The sequence below is a fragment of the Lynx canadensis genome, chromosome D2, assembly GCF_007474595.2.
Source record: "Lynx canadensis isolate LIC74 chromosome D2, mLynCan4.pri.v2, whole genome shotgun sequence".
Taxonomy (NCBI): Eukaryota; Metazoa; Chordata; class Mammalia; order Carnivora; family Felidae; genus Lynx; species Lynx canadensis.
In genome coordinates, this window is record NC_044313.2 from 26076264 (window position 1) to 26099729 (window position 23466).

The 23466-nt window shown below is 43.9% G+C and overlaps 1 protein-coding gene across 3 annotated transcripts in view; it reads right to left on the minus strand.

Annotated features, from left to right (window-relative positions):
* INA (internexin neuronal intermediate filament protein alpha) overlaps positions 1-23466 on the minus strand; it is a 62946-nt gene that overhangs the window by 6828 nt on the left and 32652 nt on the right. The window contains exons 1-3 of one of the 3 annotated variants that reach the window (XM_030334037.2): positions 19246-19924; positions 14281-14383; positions 5622-6835 (exon numbers count right to left, since the gene is read on the minus strand). In XM_030334037.2, the coding sequence (XP_030189897.1) occupies positions 5622-6683 (1062 nt within the window). In that variant the 5' untranslated portion in view covers positions 6684-6835; positions 14281-14383; positions 19246-19924. Of the gene's footprint in view, positions 1-5621; positions 6836-14280; positions 14384-19245; positions 19925-23466 lie in introns of those variants that run through there. The other 2 variants (XM_030334036.1, XM_030334035.1) reach the window with 2 other exon arrangements.

A 23466-nucleotide genomic window follows, 5' to 3' on the forward strand; every position in this document is an offset into this window, starting at 1 on the left:
TCAAAACTTTCATTTCTACATATGGAATATTATAATGTTTATTCTTTCCTGAGATATACTGAGATCCTCAAGTTAGGATTCCAGCTTAAGGGACCTCACATTACTATATGAGTCTATTATCTGTTAAATTAGATAACAGGCATTAGAACAGCACTTGTCACATAGAAATTGCTCAGTAATTGCTAATGATTTTTATTACTGTTAATATCATACCATGTGACTCTATACCCTTTTTAATCAAATGGACAGATTAATCATGTGTCCTCCCTACAACCCCTTGGATCACTAAGGAAAGCAATATATAATAAAACTTTAATATTAGATAGTTGAAGGCATATTCCTTAAAGCACCAGATTAAAAAAAAAAAAACCAATTTTGAACAAAGACCTTTCTAAAGTGGCTTCTACCATTTTTTAAAAGTTATTTTATTTATTTATAAAATTTTTTTTTAACGTTTATTCATTTTTGAGAGACAGGGAGAGACAGAGCATGAGTGGGGAGGGGAAGAAAGAAAGGGAGACACAGAATCTGAAGCAGGTGCAGGCTGTCAGCTGTCAGCACAGAGCCCAACTTGGGGCTGGAACCCACGAACCGCGAGATCATGACCTGAGCCGAAGTCAGATACTCAACCGACTGAGCCACCCGGGGAACCCCTAAAGATTTTATTTTTTAAAGTAATCTCTACCTTCAATGCAGGGCTCAAACTCACAACCCCAAGATCAAGAGCTGCACACTCTGGGGTACCTGGGTGGCTCAGTCAGTTGAGCTCAGGTGATGATCTTGCCAGTTTGCCTTTCAGCACGGACCCACTTGGGATCTTCTGTCCCCCTCTTGCACTCTCCCAAAAATAAATAAATGAATAAATGAATGAATGAATGAATGAATGAATAAATAAATAAATAAAAAGAGCTCCACTCTCTACCAAACAAGCCAGCCAAGCACCCCACTTGTACCATTCTTAATTAGGACATAAACATAATGCAACCTTTCTTAGCAACCATGGGTTGTGATAATGATCAATTATTTTTCTATAGTTCTATGATGTCTTTTATCTTCTAGGTCAGCTGAGGTATATCAGGTTATTTCTATCCTAAATGGCCCCAAAGACCAGTGTTTGCATTAGTGCTTGTTACTTATTGGTTTTCTTTGTTCTGAAAGTGAAACTAATGCTACTTGTCCTTGATGATGACTGACTCCATTGGTCCCTCTTCTCTATTTTGCAGCAGGCTTGAAATTCAAATGACAAAGTGCTTTAGAATCATGTAAAGTAAGAATGGGTAAGTGAGGGGCACCAGAGGGGATCAGCTTACCAATATGTGATTTGAGGTTAGATGTTTTGTCTCATCAGGGGGTTAGTAAGGTCCTTTTTCTTTTCTTTTTTCTTTCTCTAAGTTTATTTATTTATTTTGAGAGAGCAGGAAAGAGAGGGGGAGAGGGGCAGAGAGAGAGGGAAAGAGAGAGAATCCCAAGCAGGCTCCACACTGTCAGCGCGGAGCCCAACGCAGGCCTCAAACCCTCGAACCGTGAGATCATGACCCGAGCCAAAACCCCAAGAGTCAGATGCTCAACTGACTGAGCCACGCAGGTGCCCCAATGTGGTCCTGTTTTTGTTTGTTTGCTTCAGAGCTGTGTTTGCTGAATAAGAGGTTGTTGGGAGCTGAGTTCTAGATAGAGGAGATTTCCTTGAATTTTTATGTTATACATTTCATACATTTATTTTATGGATCAGAGTAGACAAAAAGCACAACTTGGCTCCTTTCAGAAGGAATTGGGCTGACTGCTGACCATTGCTCTTCAATGTCTAGTCTCTTTGTTTGTGCTCTCTTCCCCCACACCAGGCTGTCTTGCATTGCCCTTCAAAAGCCCTGCCAAAGATGGCCTCCAGCTGGAAATCTGAGCAGAGCGCTGCAGTCTGCCCCCTCCCCCAACCACGCAGCTGCTGCTGGCTTAGCCTGAGGGAATGGCAGAGAGGCACTCCCAGTTCCAGCTGGGGTCTCTCCTGGAGTAATAGCTAAGACAAGTGCTGAGCATCTTCCCAAGGCCTGGAAGGATGCAGATCAGGAGTAAGAGAAAGAAATGGCTACACAAGCATCTGCACGGGAGAAAAGGAACCACAAACAGTGCTATGGGTTTCATCACTTTTAGCAGCCCTCAGCAAGGTGAGCAGCAGTGAACATAGCACAGTTTGAATGAAAGAGCCCATTAAGAATTACTGGGTGGGGAGAGGGGATTTTTATATGTGGACCACCCATATGCCTTATTCTCCTTCCTGTCTTTGCTTTCTTCCCCCCCCCCCCCCCACCATACTTTAAAATCTTGCATATTATGAGCTGGTGTATATTGTGAAATGCGGTTTAGGTCAGCACACCTCCAAATCAGTCTGAGGAACAATAGAATGCAGCGCTTTTACTGAAATTGCATATTTTCCTGGACCCCACCTGTGAACAACTGAATCCAGTTGGGAGTAGGGGTAGGCCTGAGAATCTTTTTGTTAAGCCCCCAAGTGACCTTGGTGGATCAATGGGTTTAGGAACTACTAGTTTAAATTTATTTCTGTGAAGGAGCAATCAAGGTGGCCCTGGTGACAACAATACAGTAAGGCAGAGAGGGGCAAAAACCAAACCAAATACACATGGAAGAAAAAAAAAAAAAAAAAAAAAAAAAAAAAAAAGGACCAAATGTAGTTTCTTTTGAATTCTAATTTCAGAGATAAATCTATTGAGCCATAGACTTATCTATCAGACACTGTTACCCCAATCTCTAAGGGGCCAGCCCCTTCTTGCTATTTCATTAGGTTATATTCCAATCTCATACTGGAGAGAAGAGGGCAGACTTGGCTCATCTCCCTGGGGAGCATTAACTAATGGTGAGCTTGATTGTTCAGCAAGGTCTTTCAAGGAAAGCTTTGGCTTTCCAAGACCATAATACAGGGCCAAGGCCACCGGTATCCTGAAAAAATATCCTTAGATGTCTTTGGCAGAACAGGGCCTCTAATGGTGATGAAGCAGCTGTGCAGGAACCAGCTTTGCCCTGGGTCAGAGATGGGAAAGGGTTCAGCTGGAGGGTGGCTACATTTGGATTTTGAAGACAACGGTCCTAGCTCTTCATAATTTCTCCTGTCACCTGATTTGGACTCTCATATGTCATTGTGTACTTACCATGTCACCTTGAATCATTCTTTACCCTTTCAAAAGTGTAATAAGCTTTCTCTCCTTGAATAGGCTGTCAGCATTCCAGGCATGGAAAATGTGACTTTAATGGGGCCTTCCTCTGCCTCTTAAGAGGGTGGCAATCTTGCAAGGGAAAATGGGTCTATCACTCATCTTTGAAGCAGAAGAAAGAGAACCGCCTCCCATTACTGCAGTGAAAGGGGAGTAGGGAGGGGTGAGAGGGCAAGAAAACAATGGCTGAATCTCATTGTGGAGAAGGAGGCTTTTCATCTTAGTCAGCACTGCCAGAATTGTTGAGAAAACAGCCAGAGGACACCCCTGTGACTTCAGGCCTTCAGGCAGCAGGTGAGGATGTGAGCCCCTCACAGGACTTCAGCCTGAAGTCCCAAGGGGTAGGAAATAGCTTTCCGTTGTCTCATCTCCTCTTCCACTCCACCAGCAGGTCCACTGAGGCTTTGATGGCTCAAGCTGATGGGGGCAGCACTGCAGAGCTGCAGATGCCGCAGTTTCTGTTGTTTTGTTAGTTTGCTTGTTTCCTGTAGACTGTATCTGGATGACCCTACTATTGTCTAACACTGAAAGCCTTTTAAAGCAAACAAAACAAGTCAGACAGTACTGTCACTACCTCTTAGAATGTAGGGCTATACCAAACAAACAGAGGGCATGGCAAAGCCCAATTTAGATGACAGTTGCAGTTGTAGATAAGTTATTCTTTTTGTAGAAATACTGGGCTAGCCCTTCAGAAGACCACCTACCTCATCTTTTGACGCTTCTAGAAGAACACATGAAGTCTCAATTAACTAAATGTAATTAATTCAGGCCATGCAGGGGCTAGGCCACATACTGAAACATTCAAGTTACAGCTTTTGAAGCAGAACAGAAGTATTTACTTAAATTGTGCTATAATTCCAAATGAACCAAAACAAATGGTCCAAGCAAGCTTTCTTCCTTAAGTAACGGGGGTAGTTTATAATGGACAACATATACTTGCACACTGATAATAATTCTTTAGCTGTAGACTAACATAGTACTTTCAAGATTTCACTCCTTTCTTGGTTCTATTTTATTAATGTTCCCAAACCCTGTTAATTTCATCAAATGTAAGCTTCAATCTTTGCTAGAATGAATTATTGAAAATTTCTGAATTATTATCATTCTACCCAATGGAGCTTTTATTGTACCTTGAAATTGAATCACACTATTTAGATTCCTTTCTTTCCCTTGCCTCTGTACCCTCTGTGGTTATAAGCCCAGAATGTCCTATATAGTAGAACCGAAGATGCAGTCGCCTTTGTTTGGAGACAAAAAGGAAGAAAGATCCAGTCAATACCTTCACAGGAGCTTAGAGGACACACAAAGATGGAAAAAAATAAGCGGCCTATAACAAAGATAGGACCATCCATCTCTGTGATTTACCACATGCATTTAGGTTGAAAAATTATTAAGGAGATGTGAATTTTCAAGTGAGACCTCACTGCTGCTGAGCACATTAAGTGTTTTTTGTTAAGTGCTAAGCCATCCATGACAGTGAAAATTGATGCTGTCCACGAGGTGACCTTTGATTGCAGGTAGCTAGGACTGATGTGATGGTGTTGCAGATGGGAAAAAAAAAGCCCAAAGCACTTAATTGCCTAGAGAGTCATAACTGGGACATGAGACGAGAGAGACATCATTTCTGAGATGGAAAGAACTCTAGATCAGCACCGAGGACAGCGCCCCTGACCATTCCCATTTGCTAAGCGGTTTAACGCTTTCTTTAGCAGAAATATCCGTAGGTCCACAAGGAAACTGTGTGTGCGCGCGTGTGTGTGCGCGTGTGTGTGGTGGGGGGAAGGGGAACAGGGGGCAGAGCAGAGCAGTTGTGACTAGCCCAATCACCCAGCTCCTTGGCTCCCAATCTCTAGACTCTTTTGAAGGCAAAAGTCAAGAAAATGGGATAGAACCCTTCCCAGTTCAGTCCAGCATTCTCTCTAGGGCAGACCATAATCCATAAATATCAATCCCGGGGCGCACAGAAAGAAAGCCTTTCAAAGTCAACCGAACAAGTCAGACAGCTGAGACAGCACTGTCAACCATGAGAGGCTGTAACCCACCTGCATTGGGTTCACTCCTACTTTTGGTGGGGGACTGTTCTTCAGATCGCCAGGGTGTTTATGTCCACTTGCGGACAGGGAGGCATGAATTAGATTTTTGGACTCTGAAAAACTTAAACTTAAGGGATTTTTCTAAAAGGTCTCTGACAGGGACGTGACGGGCAGGGACAGAGGGTGGCCAGGACTCTAGAATTAATGGTATAGACTCCAGGGCTCTTTGTTTGCCTCCAGTTGGAGCTCTTCCTCTTCCCTTCCCTCCCCTCCTCTCGGTTCCTAGAGCTCCAGTTGTGTGGGAAAGCGCAGGTAGGTGGGGGAGAGGACAGGGCGCCCCCTCCCTTTGCAGCGTTCCAGCCCTTACCTGGTAGCTAGCCACCTCTGCACTGTGCCGCTCCTCCAGCTCCAGGATCTGCCTCTCCAGGGACTCATTGGCCCCACGCAGCCCCTCAATCTCGATGGTGCGGGCCTGCAGCTGGCGCCGGTACTCGTGAATCTCCTCACGGCTTGCCCGGATGGCCTCGGTGCTGCGCGCTGCCTGCTCGTTCAGGTTGGCAAACTTGGACTTGTACCACTCCTCAGCTGACTGGAGGTTCTTGGCAGCCAGGGACTCATACTGGGCGCGGATCTCCCTCAACGCCGAACTCAGGTCTGGTTTGGCCACAGCCACGTCCACCTCGGCCGCGGCCTGCGACGACGCCTGCAGCGTGGCCAGCAGCTCGGCCACCTCCTCGTCGTGCACCTGGCGCACGAAGGCCAGCTCGTCCAGCAGCGACTCCACCTTCTTCTCCAGGTCCAGGCGGGCCAGCGTGGCGCCGTCCACGTCGCGCTGCTGCGCCTTCAGGGCGCGCTCCGCGCCTTCGCGCCCTCGGCTCTCTTCCTCGCAGCGCGCCCGAAGCCGCTGCACCTCCTCGGCCAGCCCGTCGCGCTCCAGCAGGGCCTGCGCGCGCGCCGAGCTCGCCTCCTCCAGCTGCGCGCGCAGGTCGCGCAGCTCGCGCTGGAAGAGCTCGCCGACGCGCGACGGCTCGGCGTGGCGCTGTCGCAGCGCGGCCAGTTCGGCCTCGAGCGCGCGGTTCTGCGTCTCCAGCTGGTGCACCTTCTCGATGAACACAGCGAAGCGGTCGTTGAGGCCCTGCAGCTGCTCCTTCTCGTTGGTGCGGATAATCTTGTACTCATTGGTGCGCGCCGCCGCCTGACTCAGGTCCAGCCCGTCGGATGCCGGGGCCCGGCGGTAGGCTAGGCCCAGGCCGAGCGACGAGGCCGAGGAGCAGGCGGCCGAGGAGGCGACATTGCAGCGGGACAGCGACTGCGAGCGGAAGCTACCCGCGCCACCGGCGCTGGAGAGGCGCGAGGATAGGCGAGAGCCATCTCCAAACACCTTGCGGTAGGAGGAGGCGCACAGGTAGTGCTCCGAGCCGAAGCTCATGGTGCTGGGACCAGGGCCGGGAGAGCGGCTGCAGCTGAAGGTCCAAAGGAGAGAAGAGGTGCGCCAGACGGGGCGCGGCTGGGCGGTGTGCACCGGGTTTTAAGGCGCCGGGGCTGGGGCGGTGCGTTGTGGGCGGAGCTCCTGCTCCGGGTCTGGCGGAGAGAGGGAAGGGGGGCCTTCAGGAGCGGGGGCGGGGAAGCGCAGTGACAACTGCAGCTGCGCGCGCGGCGGACCCAGGGCGCGGAGACAAAGCGATTTGCGTAGGAGCCGCTCCCTGTCCGCAGCGCCCCTCCCCAAGAATTGTGTGGTTTGGAAGTGACTTGAGCGGAGGGGTGCCTAAACGACTGGGGTTTCCCATCCGGACACTACCCGGCTCTGTCGTTTCCCTTGACCCTGTTCTCCTTGCCCCCTTTAACCCACCCGGAGTTAGGGTTTTCTGGGAGGTGTCCCGTACGCCAGCCCATCCCTACCCAGGAGCTCCTGAGGGTGAGGCACTGTTTTTCCAGTTAAGAGTGGGGACTTTGTCCCTTCCCTCAGGCTTTGTCCCTTCCCTCAGCCAGCTTGGGGTTCCCAAGGGGTAGAGTGGGTCTACGTCAGAGAGCATCTCATCAGCCGTTCCTCTGCAGCTCTCGCGGAAGCGCCCAGGGCAGGTGGCTGGGCGGAATGCCTGTGACGCCCCCGGAGAAGGGCGGGGAGGTGGGGGGGGGGGCGGATAGATAAAGAACACGGGCCCGAGAAGCGGATGGTGGAAAGAAGTGGAGGTCAAATAGCTGGGATGGCTGCAATGGGCAAAACTGAAATGCCCCTGACATTTGTATAAAGGAACGGGTTTTCCACCTGCAGACCACACAGCTCTGTCGCTTCCCTTGACCCTGTCCTCCTTGCCTGCACCCGGAATTGTTTTTGTTTTGTTTTGTTTTGTTTTTTGTTTTTTGTTTTTTGTTTTTGTTTTTGTTTTTGTTTTTTTAGGAGGAATCCTGTATGCCCATCCCCACTCCGGATCTCTGGATGGAGATGGATTCAGCACAGTCCCCACCACTCTCCATTGAATAACACCCAACTTCTTAATTCATTTACTTTACTTATCCAGCCCTGAAGGTGCTAGAGATTTCAGGCTATTTAAATCCTCATCTGGTTTAGCCGCGACCTTTCCTGTGTGGATCTCTCCTTGGACAAAAGAGGTCTCTGCAAACATTAAACTCCAGGAGTGGGGAAGGGTGCTGGCCACATGGCTGGCCTCCTTTATCGCACAGGGTGTGGGATGGGAGGAGGGGTAGTCAAGGAATGGGATCTGGAGAGATGAAGGCTGGGAGGAGTCAGTGTAGGATCTGTAGTAGGCACTCACCTTCTAGCTTACTGTATCTCTCAGGATGTGGTTATGGCTTAGGAAAGGAAGTAAGAAGAACTTTTTAGTAAACTCCAGAATTCCAGACTGAAGGCCTTTCTTGATTTGGAATCTCAAGAGTGTAGTTCTAGGATAAGTTTTAACTTTGTGGGTGGAAATATTACCTGAGACAGACCACTAAAGGAAGGGAGAAGGGGAGTCCATTGGGACTTTGAAACATAGTTCTTGGCTTTGATGTCATGGAAAATGGTCAGGCTCTGCCACAGCCTGTCTCCCTGGTTCCTCGTCGCAGACTGAGACCTGCACTGAATTCTGTGTTGATTGGGCTCAGAAATGCCTGATGAGGGGAAGGATGGAAGAATGCTAGCTAACACAACTGAGTGATTACTCTCTGTTAACCATTGTGCCGGGACTTTTGCATAGGTTACTTCCTTTCTGGCCACTCTTCAGGGTAGCTTTTACCCCCATTTTTGGGCTCAGCTGCAGCACTCTGCACAAGGTCACTAGCAAGCAAACATACATTCTTTCCTCACTACCTAATTCTCCTTCTTAGAGCAATGAGGCTCTTGAAGTCTCATTAATTTCCCTGCTGCCAGCATAAGGCTAAGTGGGCTTCTGAAGAGTTTGACCAGTAACAAAGTAGCAGACTGGGTTGTAATTCAAAGAATCAGAGGTGATGGATTTGAATTGTGGCTTCTGCCACTTACCAAACCTGTAGGGATAACAACACCTACCTCCCCGAGGTTGTGAAAGATCGAGTTGATGTATGTGAAGGTGCTTTGTAAGCTGTATGCGAATAAGGGGTTCTTGTCATTATTGTCCTCTTTCAAATAGGGGACATTGCTTCGCATCTACCATCAACAGGATATGAATTGGGGCTAGTAATGGGATTGCAGGAAACTGTCATTTCCTGTCACAGACCTTTAGGCTGCTCCTTGGCAAAGAGAAAATAGCCAATCTTGATTGTGGTACCGGGGGCCAGCATGAGTGTCACTGAGTAGAAATGCGATAGATAATTAGATCTTACTTCTTTCTGGGTTCTAGTTCCAATCTCATTTCAACCATGTTATTCGGGACTGAATAACTAAAAATCAGCAATGTCCTGGTTGGAGTTTTATTTTTCTTTCTCTTTCCATCCTCCAAAAGAAACAGTACTCCCAAGGTAAAACACACACAATGCAGAAGTAAGGCAAAAGGCCTTAATAATCCAACAAAGGGGTAGTGGCCTGGAAAATATAGAGTGGACTGTGTTTTGTAATTTCTGAACAGCTTATCTTAAGATTCCAAACTGAGATTCTCCCATGGGACTAGTACCTCCCCTTTCTTGGCATACCACCCTACAGGCCCAGATGTTTGGCTTTAATATTTTTAGCACAAAGCTCTATTACCAAGAAGTGTTCTTGGCTGAGCCTCAAACCACAATTCCTTCCAGCTGGCCAGGTTTCTTGAGGGAGTGCCCTGCCCTAGGTAGAGGTTGTGTCTTCATCTTCCTATAATGTCAGACTCAGGCACTGTGGATACATTGGTTAGTCATCCCCAGGTTTTCCCTCATGCCACATCCTCTGTGGCCTCTCTGTGGCATTTGGCAGTGCTCACTACTCTCCTTGGTTTCAAAGACCCAGTTTTTGCTTTTCTGCTTTTCCCTTATAAACTCTTTTTTAGTAGAGGAAGGGAGGCTTGTGGTAGAATCTCTCCCTAGGGGATCTAGCTTTGCATCATGGCTCTTTCTAGCCATCAGACTTTGAATAAATCACTGTCATTTGCTGAACTTAGTTTCTTTATCTGTACAATTTGTTTAATGTTTATTTTTGAGAGAGAGAGAGAGAGAGAAAGAGAGAATGCACACAAGTCGGGGAGGGGTAGAGGGAGAGGAGAGGGAGACAGGATCCAAACCAGGCTACGTGCAGACAGCAGACAGTCCAATCTAGGGCTCAAACTCACGAACCGTGAGATCATGACCTGAGCCAAAGTCGGATGCTTAACCGACTGAGCCACCCAGGCACCCCTCTTTATCTGTCATATAGATAAAGACTACCTGAATATAGACTACCTGAGTAGTCTCCAAACCTGACTGCTCATTAGAAATCCCTGGGAACTTAAATTCAGATTCTCGGGCCTTACCCCAGAAAAGAGGTTCTGAGAAGCCTTGACCTGCCTCTCATGAGACTTCTGCAAGGTTTAAATGAGATTATATACACAAAGTGGGTATACGATGACTGCCACGTGCATGCTCAATAAATGGTGGCTGTTAGAAGTATCAGCTTCTTCATTCAGCAAATATTTCTGAGTGCAAGGCACTAGACTAGGTGCTAGGAATAGGGCAGATGTGGACTCTACTCCATGGGACTGGAAATCTAGCAAGAGAGATAGAGATTAAACAACTAATTACACAGTTAGTTATTAGTTATAATTGTGCCAAGTGCTCTGAAGGAAGAGTACAAGTTGCTGTGGGGCATATAACAAAAGGCCTGACCTATGCTGATGGTTATCAAATTCTTATTTACAATTTCCAACTTTTTTAAAAATTTTATTTTTTTAATGTTTATTTATTTTTGAGAGAGAGAGACAGAGTGCAAGCAGGGGAAGGGCAGAGAGAGAGGGAGACACAGAATCTGAAGCAGGCTCCAGGCTCTGAGCTGTCAACAGAGTTCGATGAGGGGCTTGAACCCATGAACCGTGAGATCATGACCTGAGTAGAGGTCAGAGGCTTAACCAACTGAGCCACCCAGGCACTCGTCCAATTTCCAAATTTAAACTCACATCTCCAACTGCCTGTTGGACATCCCCTCATGAATGCTTGCTGGTTTTCAAGTACTGTATATCTAAAAGTGGCCTCTAGCCTCTCCACCCCAGCCCACTTGTTAATGTTGACTTTTCTTTCTTTCTTTTTTGTTTATTTATTTATTTGGAGAGAGAGCAGGTGAGGGGCAGAGAGAGAGGGAGAGAAAGAATCTCAAGCAGGCTCTACACTGTCAATGTAGAGCCTGATGCAGGGCTTGAACTCACAAACTGTGAGATCACAACCTGAGCTGAAATCAAGAGTCAGACACTTAACCAACTGAGCCACCCAGGCACCCCTAATGTTGACTTTTCTGTCTTACCCATGTTCCTTCACTTGTGTACCTCTCTCTTCCTGGTATTTCCTCCTCTGGCCCTACTTCAACTGTTGATATCCTTAAGGCTCAAATGCCACCTCCTCTGGTATTTCGAATGTAAAGTGATCCTTCCCTCCCATAAACTCTCCTCCTCCTCCCCATAGCCTTTACAATATTCACATGACTTATAATTACCTACCATCTTCTGCTGTTAATTATTTGTATGCTTGTCTAAACTTAACTGGAAGCCCTTCTATATTTATGAATCTCTCTCAGCATCTATCACAGTACTAAACACATGTGAGGTGAAAAAAATGGTTGAAAATTCTTTCCTGTACAACCACTTGGGAAGAGTCTTTGGCATGACACCAAGGGTGCAACCCATAAAAGACATAAATAAATTTGACTTCATCAAAATTAAAAAAAAATTGTCTGCAAAAGACCTGTTAAGAAGTTGAAAAGACAAGAAGAAGAAGGAGGAGGAGGGGGAGGGGAAGGAGAAGGAGGAGAAGAAGAAAAGACAAACCATAGACTGGGAGAAAATGTGTGCAAATCATACATCCCACAAAGGATTTGTATCCATAATATATACAGAACTCTAAACACAACAGTAAGAAAACAAACATTCCAGTTAGAAAACAGGCAAAAGATTTGAACAGATATTTTACCAAAGGAATACACAGATGGCAAATAAGCATATGAAAATATGTTCAACATCACTAGCCATTAGAAAAATGCAAATTAAAACCCTAATGATATATACTGTCTACCTACTAGAGTGGCTGAAACATAATACTGACAATACCAACTGCTTGCAAGGATTTAAAGTAGCTGGATCTCTTATCTGTTACTGGTAGGATTGTAAAATGGTACACCCATTCTGGAAAACACTTTGGCAATTTCTTATAAAGTTAAACATACGTTTACCATATGACCCAGCAATCTCACTCTTAAGTATTTAGCCTAGAAAAATGAAAATCTACAAAAAAAAATCTGTACATGAATGGTCCTAGCAGCTTTCTTGGTAATAGACAAAAACAGAAAACAACCCAAATGTCCTTTAACGGGTGAGTAGATAAACAAACCGTCCAATATGATACTAGTCAGTATTGAAAAGAATCAACTATTGGGGCACCTAACTGGCTCAGTCGGTTAAGCATCTGACTTCAGCTCAGGTCATGATCTCATGGTTTATGGTTTGTGAGTTCGAGTCCTGCATCAGGCTCCCTGCTGTGAGCAGAGCCTGCTTCGCATCCTCTGTCCTCTCTCTCCCTATCCCCTGCTCATGCTCTCTCTCTCTCTCTCTCAAAAACGAGTAAATATTAAAAAAAAAGTTTAAGAATCAATTTTAAAAATAAAAAGAATCAACTATTGATGAATAATTCTCAACAACTTGGATGAATCACAGGGGTATTATGCGGATCTAAAATGTTGCATAATATGTGACTCCATTTGTGTAACATTCTCAAAGTGACAAAATTATAGTGATGGAGAACAAATTAGTGGTTGATGGGTTTGGGTTTGGGGAGGATGTGGCTAAAAAATGTTAATATGAAGGGTTTTTTTGTGTGTGTGGTGATGGAACAGTTCTGTTACTCAAATCTATACATGTGAAAAAATCATAGAATGAGAGAAAGAGAAACTGAGAAACCTAGTAAAATCCAAATAGGATCTGTAGTTGAATTAATTTGCTGTGTCAATGTCATTTTCCTGGTTTTGATAATGTACTATGGTTATGTAAGATGTTATCATGGAGAGCAAGCTGGGTAAATGGTACCTGGGAACTTTCTGTACTATTTTTGCAACTTCTTGTGAGTCTTAAACTATTTCAAAGTAAGAAATAGTTCTTTGGAAAAAAATATATAAATAGGCAAATGTTCTTTGGAGATACATGCTGAAGTATTTTGGGTTGCAGTGTCATGATTTATATAACTTACTCTCAAATGGTTTAGCAAACACACACACACACACACACAAATGGGAGATAAAACAAATGTGGCAAAGAGTTAATAGTTGGTGAATACAGATATTTATTGTATTAGTCTTGCAACTTTTCACTAAGTTTGAAAAATTTCAAAATAAAAAGTTAGGAAAATTGGTTAATATATACATGGATAGGTAGATAAAATAAGCAAAAAAGAAAGTGTCACCCAAATCTAGGATTGAAACAATGAACTTCTATCTAATGCTTTCCCAACTTCATCTAATTTAAAGTTTTATCCTCCTTCCTTTATGCCTAACAATAGGAAAATCCTGCTTGTTCTGGAGTAACAGAAAAAGGTCAGAATTCACACTCTGTTGGAGTATTGTAAGTGCTACTCTGAATCCTTGGTGTTATCCTAGTCATTTAACAAATATTTACTGAATCTTGACTGTATGCCGGATTCTAGAATTACAACAATGAATATAGAAGTGATAAAAAGTGTCACTATTCTCAGATTAAATTTTTTATAAATATACAATCATATACATTTTGTATACTGTTCTGCAGCTTTTTTTTTTTTTTATGACATTCACTGTGGCTATTTTCCGATAGCAGCTATGTAGATCTATTTACTTCTATTTACAATTCAGTGTAGTGCATGAATGTGCCATAATTTATTTAATCAGTTTCTTGTTGGATTTTATATTGTTTTTAGTTTTTCCCTATTAAAAACACCCTAAGTTTTGGGGCACCTGGTGGCTCAGTCGTTTGGGTGTCCGACTTCGGCTCAGGTCATGATCTCATGGCTTGTGAGTTTGAGCCCCACTTTGGGCTCTGTGCTGACAGCTCAGAGCCTGGAGCCTACTTTGGATTCTCTGTCACTCTGTCCACCCCTCCCTCACTCATGCTCTGTCTCTCTCTGTCTCTCAAGAATAAATATAAAAAAACCATTAAAAACACCCTTTTTTAACACACTTTTTAAAAATTAAAAAAAAAATTTATTTATTTTTGAGAGAGAAACAGTGTGAGCAGGGGAGGAGCAGAGAGAGAGACACACACAGAATCCGAAGCAGGCTCCAAGCTCTGAGCTGTCAGCACAGAGCCTGACGCAGGGCTCAAACTCATGAACCGTGAGACCATGACCTGAGCTGAAGTCGGACACTCAACTGACGGAGCCACCCAGGCGCCCCCCCCCCTAATTTTGTAAAAAGAAAGAAAAATAAAATACATCACCTGAATGAAATCCAGCTTCCATCTCTGCTTTGCCTTAAGCCGTCAACCAACATTTATTGAACACCTACTGTGTGTCCAGCTGCATGTTTGGTGCTGTTTGTGTCTGTGCAGGAGAAGACATGAGACATGGTCACTACTCCTAAGGATCTTGCACTTAGTTGGAGAGTTATGGCTAATGTGAGGTCCTAATCTAGGGACTACCATAAGGCAGTATGTATCTGACTGCAGACCATATGTGCTAAGAACTCAGAGGGAAGCCCAATCCCTCTCTGTGTCTGGTTTTAGACTAGTTATTTTTTTCAGCTAAGTATCTTTAGCCTCCACAAAAAATGCTTGCATGAGCACATAATTAAAACAGATAAGGAGGATCATGCCCCAGACTTTCTGGAGAGGGGGAGATGTTTTTAGCAAAGACACATGAAATAACCTGACATCAGGCTAAGTCATACTCCCATTTGTCTTCTGTTCATAAAAATTAAACTATTTTTATCTACATAGAAGATAAAAATAAAGAACTATATGTCCATTGGTATGGCTCAATTGGTGATGACACATCAATCTATGTGGTTATAGTTCTGCTTACAAATTTGTGTTTACATGGTTTTGCATTGCATTGTTTGACACACAGTGTTTTTTTTTCTTGCACTTGTTCCATATTTTTGCTTAAGGCATTTGGAGTACCTGGATAACCATTATTATTTAAAAATAAAATCAGGGGCCCCTGGGTGGTTCAGTCGGTTAAGCATCCAACTTTGGCTCAGGTCATGATCTCGTGGTTTGTGAGTTTGAGCCCCATATTGGGCTTTCTGCTGTCAGCATGGAGCCTGCTTCATGTAATCTGTCTCCCTCTCTCTCTCTCTCTGTCCTTCTCCCACTTGTGCACTCTCTCTCTTTCAAAAATAAATAAATATTTAGAAAAATAAAAATAAAATCAAAACGAGTTTCTGGGGAAAAAAAAATCTATGTTTTGGACTTAGCAATCTCTGTGTGCTTAAGCCTATCCAGAAGGTTCTGTGCACTTGGGTAATTCTCTCTCTCTCTCTCTCTCTCTCTCTCAGTCTTTCCCCTTTCCAAAATTATCTGTTAATCTACCTCTTCTAAATCTGAGTGTAGGCTGGGAGTGCCTGAGTGACTCATTCAGTTGAGCGTTCAACTTTGGCTCAGGTCATGATCTCGCAGGTCATGGGTTTGAGCCCCTTGTTGGGTTGCATCGAGTTCTGCGCTGACAGCTCAGAGCCTGGAGCCTGCTTTGGATTCTGTGTCTCCCTCTCTCTCTGCCCCTCCCCTGCTGAACCAGAGTATAAACTGAACCAGAGTTGACAGGGCTTTACAATTAAGAGAAACAGGGAGACTTGCCTGCTTAGTTATACTTCAGGACCTTGGACAGCTTCTAGCCTGTCTGGTGTGCGTGCCTACTTACTAGATTTTGTAGGATGTCAGAATGGAATCCAGTTTGAGAAAACCATTTCATCCACCCCCTACCTTTTGCTGATGCCCAGAGAAAGGATCCCAGTCAGCAAATATTTCAGGATTATTAACATCCTGGCGGTGAGAGATACAAAAGTCTTGGAGGGCTTTCTTTCCTCCAGCATTACCTGTACCTACATGTCTGCTGATGCCTAAAAAAATCCTTCAGTTCAACTCAGCAAACTTAAGTGTATCAAGCTTTTCCCTCCCTGCAAAGAGATACAGCCTAAATACAGATATACTCTGGGAGGGGGAACAAAGGGACATCAGTCTGAATGAGAAAAATAATCCCTCCTAAGGGCTGGTCTCCACAGGGACTAGAGGAAGAGAGAACAGCAGAGCATTGGAGACCCAAAAGGGGCTAGGGAGGGAAGGGCAGAATGATGTGGAGAAGAGGGCCATTCGGTGAAGTCTGCACTCTGAAAGCAGATGTGGTGAGCTTCACATTGTTCACACCAGTGTGCCCTGAGCACATAAAGGAGAAGCCTTACACTTTCCTAAGATGAGAATACAGAGACCTGTTGTCTTCTCTTCCAAATACGCATAGCAAGAGTAACTAGGCCATTTTCAGAAGCTGTTTATGTAATTATTTAATATATTTTTCTTCATTGTTCCTCACAACAAACTTAGGGTTTTATTATCTCTGCTTTTCAAATGAATATACTGAGAAGTTGGGTAACTTGCCCCAGGTGACACAGGTAGAAAATGGCAGAGCTGAGTCTTGAACCCAGTTTCTTTGACTCCAAGCTGGTGGTTTTTCCATCATACTGCATCCCTAATGGAGTCTTTTTGTGTGTGTGGTAAAATATACATAACATGAATTTTACTATTTCTTTTTTAAATTTTTTTATTAAAAAAAATTTTTTAGCATTCATTTTTTGAGAGGCAGAGAGAGACAGTATGAGTGGGAAAAGGACAGAGAGAGAGGGAGACACAGAATCCAAAGCAGGCTTCAGGCTCTGAGCTGTCAGCATAGAGCCTGATGCAGGGCTCGAACTCATGAACAGTGAGATCATGACCCGAGCCGAAGTCAGACACTTAACCAACTGAGCCACCCAGGCACCCCATTAAAAAAAAAAATTTATGTTTATCTGTTTTTGAGAGACAGAGCACGAGTGGGGGAGGGGCAGAGAGAGAGGGAAACAAAATCTGAAGCAGGCTCCAGGCTCTGAGCTGTCAGCACACAGCTGATGCAGGACTCGAAATCATGAGCCATGAGATCATGATCTGAGCTGAAGTTGGACACTTAACCGACTGAGCCATCCAGGCACCCTGAATTTTACTATTTCAGTGATTTTAAAATGTACATTTCAGTGGTGTTAAGTACATTCATAATGTTGTATAAGCATCACCACTAGATACTGGCCACTATTTCTAAAACTTTTTCATCATTCCAAATAGAAATTTTCTAACCATTAAGTAATAACTCTCCAATTTGCCCAGACCCCAGCCCTTGGTAACTCCTATACTACATTCTTTCTCTTTGATTTTGACTATTCTAGATACCTCATGTAAGTGGAATGATACAATATTTATTTTGTGTCTGAATTATTTTATTCAGGATAGTGTCTTCAAGATTCAACCATGTTGTAGCATGCATGTATTAGAACTTTATTTCTGGGGGTGCCTGGGTGGCTCAGTTGATTGAGTGTCCGACTCTTGATTTCAGTTCAGGTCATGATCTCAGTTTGTGAGTATGAGCCCTGTTTTGGTCTCTGTGTTGGCAGTGTGGAGCCTGCTTGGGATTCTCTCTTTTTCCCTCTCTTTCTGCTCTCCCCTGCTCGGTCTCTCTCTCTCTCTCTCTCTCTCTCTCTCTCTCTCTCTCCCTCTCTCAAAATAAATAAATAAAATGTTTTTTAAAAAGAACTTCATTTCTGGGGCTGCTGGGTGGCTCAGTTAAGTATCTGACTCTTGATTTCAGCTTAGGTCATGATCTCATGGTCATGAGATCAAGCCCCAAGTCAGGTTCTATGCTGACAGGGCAGAACCTGCTTGCTATCCTCTCTCCCTTCTCTCTCTGCTCCCCTGCTCATGTTCTCGTTCTCTCTCTCTCTCAAAATAAATAAATAAATAAACTTAAAAAAATTAATTTCTTTTTATGGCCTAATAGAGTCTTATGGTTGCAAAGGACAGATTCACTCAGGCCATCAGAAGTAATGAGGGGTTATTGTAAGCAACCTTGGAGAATTAAGGAAGACAGAAATCTCAGCAAAAAGGCTAGAAGTTTAGGAATAGCCATATGGCTGGGCTTATTGTGGACTTAAATACAGTTTGGAATCTGATCAGCACAACTCTAGGGACCAAAATATCTCATTGCCCCCTTAGTGGCAGGAATTTGCTATTTTCTGATACTCAGCTACTTTGCCAACTCAGTGATATTCTGCTTCCACAGCTTCTGTATGGTCTGGCACTACCAACCACCTACTTCTTACTCTTTGAGAAGCAACATTCAGGCTTTTGTTGACTCCAGATTTTTACTAGTTTAATGACATGCTGTCTTTTTTCTGTGCCCTTCCCTTCCTGTGCCTACTATCAACTGATAAACTGTTTTCAAAAATCTCTATTTTCTGATTTGGCCTGGTTAATCTCCAATCATCTCATACCACTTCATAAGCCACTTGCCCACCTACAAATTAGCTGCCCTTGAGTCAAGCATCTTTCCCTTCTGTGATCAGTTATGGCCAGGGTGATAAGTTACAAGCTATCGAATGTTTTTTTTTTAATGTTTATTTTTGAGAGAGAGAGAGAGAGAGAGAGAAACAGAACAGAGCATGAGTTCAGGAGGGGCACAGAGAGAGAGAGAGAGAGAGAGATACAGAATGCAAAGCAGGCTCCAGGCTCGGAGCTGTCAGCACAGAGCCTGATGTGGGGCTCAAACTCATAAGCTATGAGATCATGACCTGAGCTGAAGTCGGATGCTTCACTGACTGAGCCACCCAGGCGCCCCTTGAGTTTTTTTTTTTAAGTTTATTTAATCTATTTTGAGAGAAGGAGAGAGCATGTGCACATGTGTGTGCAAGCAGGGGAGGGGCAGAGAGAGAGGAGAGAGAATCCCAAGCAGGCTCTGCACTGTCAATGCAGAGCCTGACATGGGGCTCAAACCATGAACCATGAAATCATGATCTGAGCTCAAGTCGGACACTTACCTGACTGAGCCATACAGGCATTCCTTGAATATGGGTTTTAATGGTAAAGGCCTGCTTCTCTCAGGAGGAGTTTGGGAGCATAGCAGGCAGGTGCCCAGGGAGTCATTGACTTCATCCTTCTATGTCAGCTCTGCTATGCTCTACTATGAGGCTGTCCATTGCACATTCTATGGCCTGCATCTACTTCTGTGACTTCACAAGTCATGGAGCAGAGGTGTATATTCTGAGTTGATGTGTACTATACAGATACTTCTGCACATATTGTTAAAATTATACAAATAATTACCATATGGTGATATGTAGTTTGGAGTTGCTTGAAATATCCTCATCTTATTTCAAGCTGCCTACTTACAGTTTCTGAATGGGGTTGTTTCTCTCAAGACTGAAAATCTGTTTTCAGTTCTCTTGCCAAGTCCACAGTAACAGTAAGATAGAACACAGGTGCTAGCAAATCCATGAAGTGGGCTCCACTTCCCATAAACTGTAATAAAAAAGACTGGATTACGGGGATCAGTATATTCCTAGTTCTGGGACTATGACAGAGAATGTAGTGCTCATAAACAGCACATAAATATCTCATGTCCACTTTCTTCCCACTACATTAACCAACCTCTCTTGTAGTTAGGGTAGGGCATGTGTCTAATTCTGGCTGAAGGGTTATGAGAAGAAGTGATACATGTTCTCTATACTTTCTCTTCCTGGAAGGTATGAGTTGAGTTGGCAGAACCCACAACAGCAGACTGGATCCCTGAATCATTGTTTGGAATGGTGCTGCTCTGGGAAGTCTCTGGACTTAAAGAGGACATTTTGTGAGTAGGAAATAAACTTCTATGGGTTACACCCTAGAGACTGGGGTTTGACTATTACTGTAGCATACCCTAGAGTCACCTTGACTAGTACAGTCGCTAACAGTGTGAGCTTGGGCAAGTTAGTGTCCTCAGTTTTCATCTTCCTCTTCTGAAATACAAGAGTTTCCCCAGATAATCTCAAAGGTCACCTTCTAAGATTCTCTGATTCTTTTTTCTTTTTTAATGTTTATTTATTTTTGAGAGAGAGAGAGACAGAATGCGAACAGGGGAGGTTTAGAGAGAGAGACACACACCGAATTTGAAGCAGACTTCAGGCTCTGAGCTGTCCGCACACAGCCCGATGTGGGGCTTGAACCCATGGACAGCACGATCATGACCTGAGATGAAGTCGGACACTTGACCGACTGAGCCACCCAGGCGCCCCTAAGATTCCCAGATTCCTAATTGACCATGTCCTGTTGCAAGGTTTTCTGTCTACCTCTTCATATTCTTACTGCCATTGATGTATATTCTTTTTCACTTGGTCATTCTAAAAGTCTTCTAACTACACCCCCTGTGTCCAGGCTTATGCAGTTCATGCCTCCCACTTCCTCAGTATGGATTATGTCACCTTCTGCCTCAAAAGCCTTCACTAGTTACCCACCATCTGCTGAACAAAGACTATGTGATGTCTGATATTTGAAGTCCTTGATGATCTGTGGTTAGTTATTTGTGCAGACTGCTCTTCCCTCAACTGTACTGTAAATTCCTTGAGGTCCAGTGCCATGCATATCTGATTCACTTTATAGCCTCTTACACAGCTAATGCCTGTTGAAGTATAAAGTTAGATATCTCCAAGCTAGGAATGAGGCCCTAATAAAATGATAGAAACCATCAAATGAATTTCAATGGTGTTGTTTGCCAGGAGCATACCTATGTTCTGCATAGTGGTAACAGGCAGAACATGTGTATTTTAAAATGCAGAATATGGGGGCGCCTGGGTGGCGCAGTCGGTTGAGCGTCCGACTTCAGCCAGGTCACGATCTCGCGGTCCGTGAGTTTGAGCCCCGCGTCAGGCTCTGGGCTGATGGCTCAGAGCCTGGAGCCTGTTTCCGATTCTGTGTCTCCCTCTCTCTCTGCCCCTCGCCCGTTCATGCTCTGTCTCTCTCTGTCCCAAAAATAAATAAACGTTGAAAAAAAAAATTTTTAAAAATAAAATGCAGAATATGTGTGCTAAAATCCATACCCAAAGTTGATTGAAGACTATCTGAAAGGCATTGTGCAGTAAGGGAGGTAAAGGAGTTACAAGGCAAGGTCCCTGCCCTCCAGGGAATGAGAGGTGGGGGAATGTATGCTGGAAGCAGTCTGCTTAGAACAGCAAAGGAGTCCTTAAAGTGGCTTCCTAAAGATAGCATAACTGGTTCTTTGGGCTGGACCTGGAAACAGCCCTTCTTCAAAGTGCTGTGATTCAGACCCCACTGGTTTCATCCCTATAGTGCCATGAGGGACCTCTGGTAGGCCCAAGACACAGGCAGAGGAGAAAAAAGGTGGAATCAGAATAGAGAAAAGAAAGAAAGAGGAAGAGAAGGAAATCAAAGGAGAAAATAAGATTAAAGGAAGTTCATTACCCAAGAATTTAACATCTACATCCTACTTCTTAGTTCAGATAGCATTTTCACAAGAATCCTGCGAGGCGGCTATTGATATTTTTATTCTGCTGATGAGAAAAAAGAGTGAAATGTCAAGAGACTCGCTCAGGGTCACAAATTGAGGCTTCTAACTTAAAACCTTGTACTGTGTTCTCAGTTGTCTCTCCAGCAAGAGAAAGTACCGCAACTCCTATACCATGAAGTAAATTATGATAGTGATAGGTTAAGACCCAAAGGAGAGAAGCAGAAAATCATTATTAGAACACCACAGTAATAATTGCTACAAGCAAGATCTACTGATGAAGCTAATGTCAGTGGGCAAAACTTTAAGGAGAAACAGGATATTGCCATAGCTTCAAAGTATAGGCTCCAAAATATTTATTAATTATCTTTTTTTAAACATATGTCCAAAAATCCTTTGATCTCCCTTTCTCCACAATGTAAAGCTTAATTTCCCTCCCCTTACACGTGGGCTAGATTTAGTGGTATGTTTCTAATGAATATAGTTGGAATCAGGAAAGAGCCAAATAGGAACTAAATTAGTCTCTGTGAGCCATACAGTCTATTTTGCAACAGTTCACCTCTGCTATTGTAGCATGAAAGCTACAGCCACAGAAAATATATAAACAAATGAGTGTGGCTGTGTACCAATAAAACTTTATTTACCTAACAAACCAATAAAACTTTGTTTATAAAAACAGGCACTGAGCTGGATTTGGTCTTCCAGCCATTAGTTTGCTGACCTCTGGAATAGTATATGGAAAAGAAAAAAATCATAATTCTGCAGTACAGAAACATTGCAGATACTACCTTAACCAAGCGATCAGGTTAACATTACTAGTATTAAGTCATATTGAAATGATGTCAACAAAACAGCAGAGTAAGAAACTCCAAAAGTTCAACCCTTCATAATAGCAACAAAAAAATGTGGCAAAAACTGTCAGAGTCGACTTTTTCAGAACACTAGACACTAATAACCTATAATAAGGAAGGAGATTAAGTCAATAATGAAAAAACTCTTAACAAAAACAACAAAACCCCAGGACCAGATGCTTTCACTGGTAAATTCTATCAGATGTTTTTTTTTGTTTGTTTTGTTTTGTTTTTTTTTTAATTTTTTTTTCAACGTTTATTTATTTTTGGGACAGAGAGAGACAGAGCATGAACGGGGGAGGGGCAGAGAGAGAGGGAGACACAGAATCGGAAACAGGCTCCAGGCTCTGAGCCATCAGCCCAGACCCTGACGCGGGGCTCGAACTCACGGACCGCGAGATCGTGACCTGGCTGAAGTCGGACGCTTAACCGACTGTGCCACCCAGGCGCCCCGTCTATCAGATGTTTAAAGAAGAATCAGCACTAATTCTTCTCAAACTTTTTCAAAAAATTCAAGAACACTTCTTAACTCATTATATGAGGCCAGTATTGTCCTGATACCAAAGCCAAACAAAGATAACAAATTAAAAGAAAACTACAGACTAATATCCTTTATGGATACAGCTGCAAAAAAATCCTCAGTAAAATACTAGCAAACTGATCCAAGCAAGTATGATGAGAGGATCATACCTCATGACCAAGTGAGATTTACCCCAGCAATGCAATGGTGGCTCAACATGTGAAAATCAATATAATATGCCCTATTAATAGAATAAAGGACAAAAACTACACATGATCATTTCAATAGATGCAGAAAAATTGTTTGACAAAATCCAACACCCTTTCATGGTAAAACACCCAACAAACTAGAAATACAAAGGAACTTTCTCAACCTGATAAAAAGCATGTACAAAAAAACCCATAGTTGGGGTGCCTGGGTGGCTCAGTTGGTTAAGCATCCGACTTCGGTTCAGGTCATGATCTCATGGTTGGTGAGTTTGAGCCCCACTTTGGGCTCTCTGCTGTCAGCACGGAGCCTGCTTTGGACCATCTGTCCCCCCAACCCTCCTCAAGCCCCCCGCCATCCCGCGCTCTTTGTGCCTCCCCTGCTCATTCTCTCTCTCTCTCTCTCTCTCTCTCTCTCAGTAAATAAACAAAAACTTAAAAAAAAATAGTTAGCATCATATGGTGAAAGGTGGAAAGCTTTCTTCCTAAGATCAGGAAAAGACAAAGATACCCACTCTTTCCACATCTATCTAACAT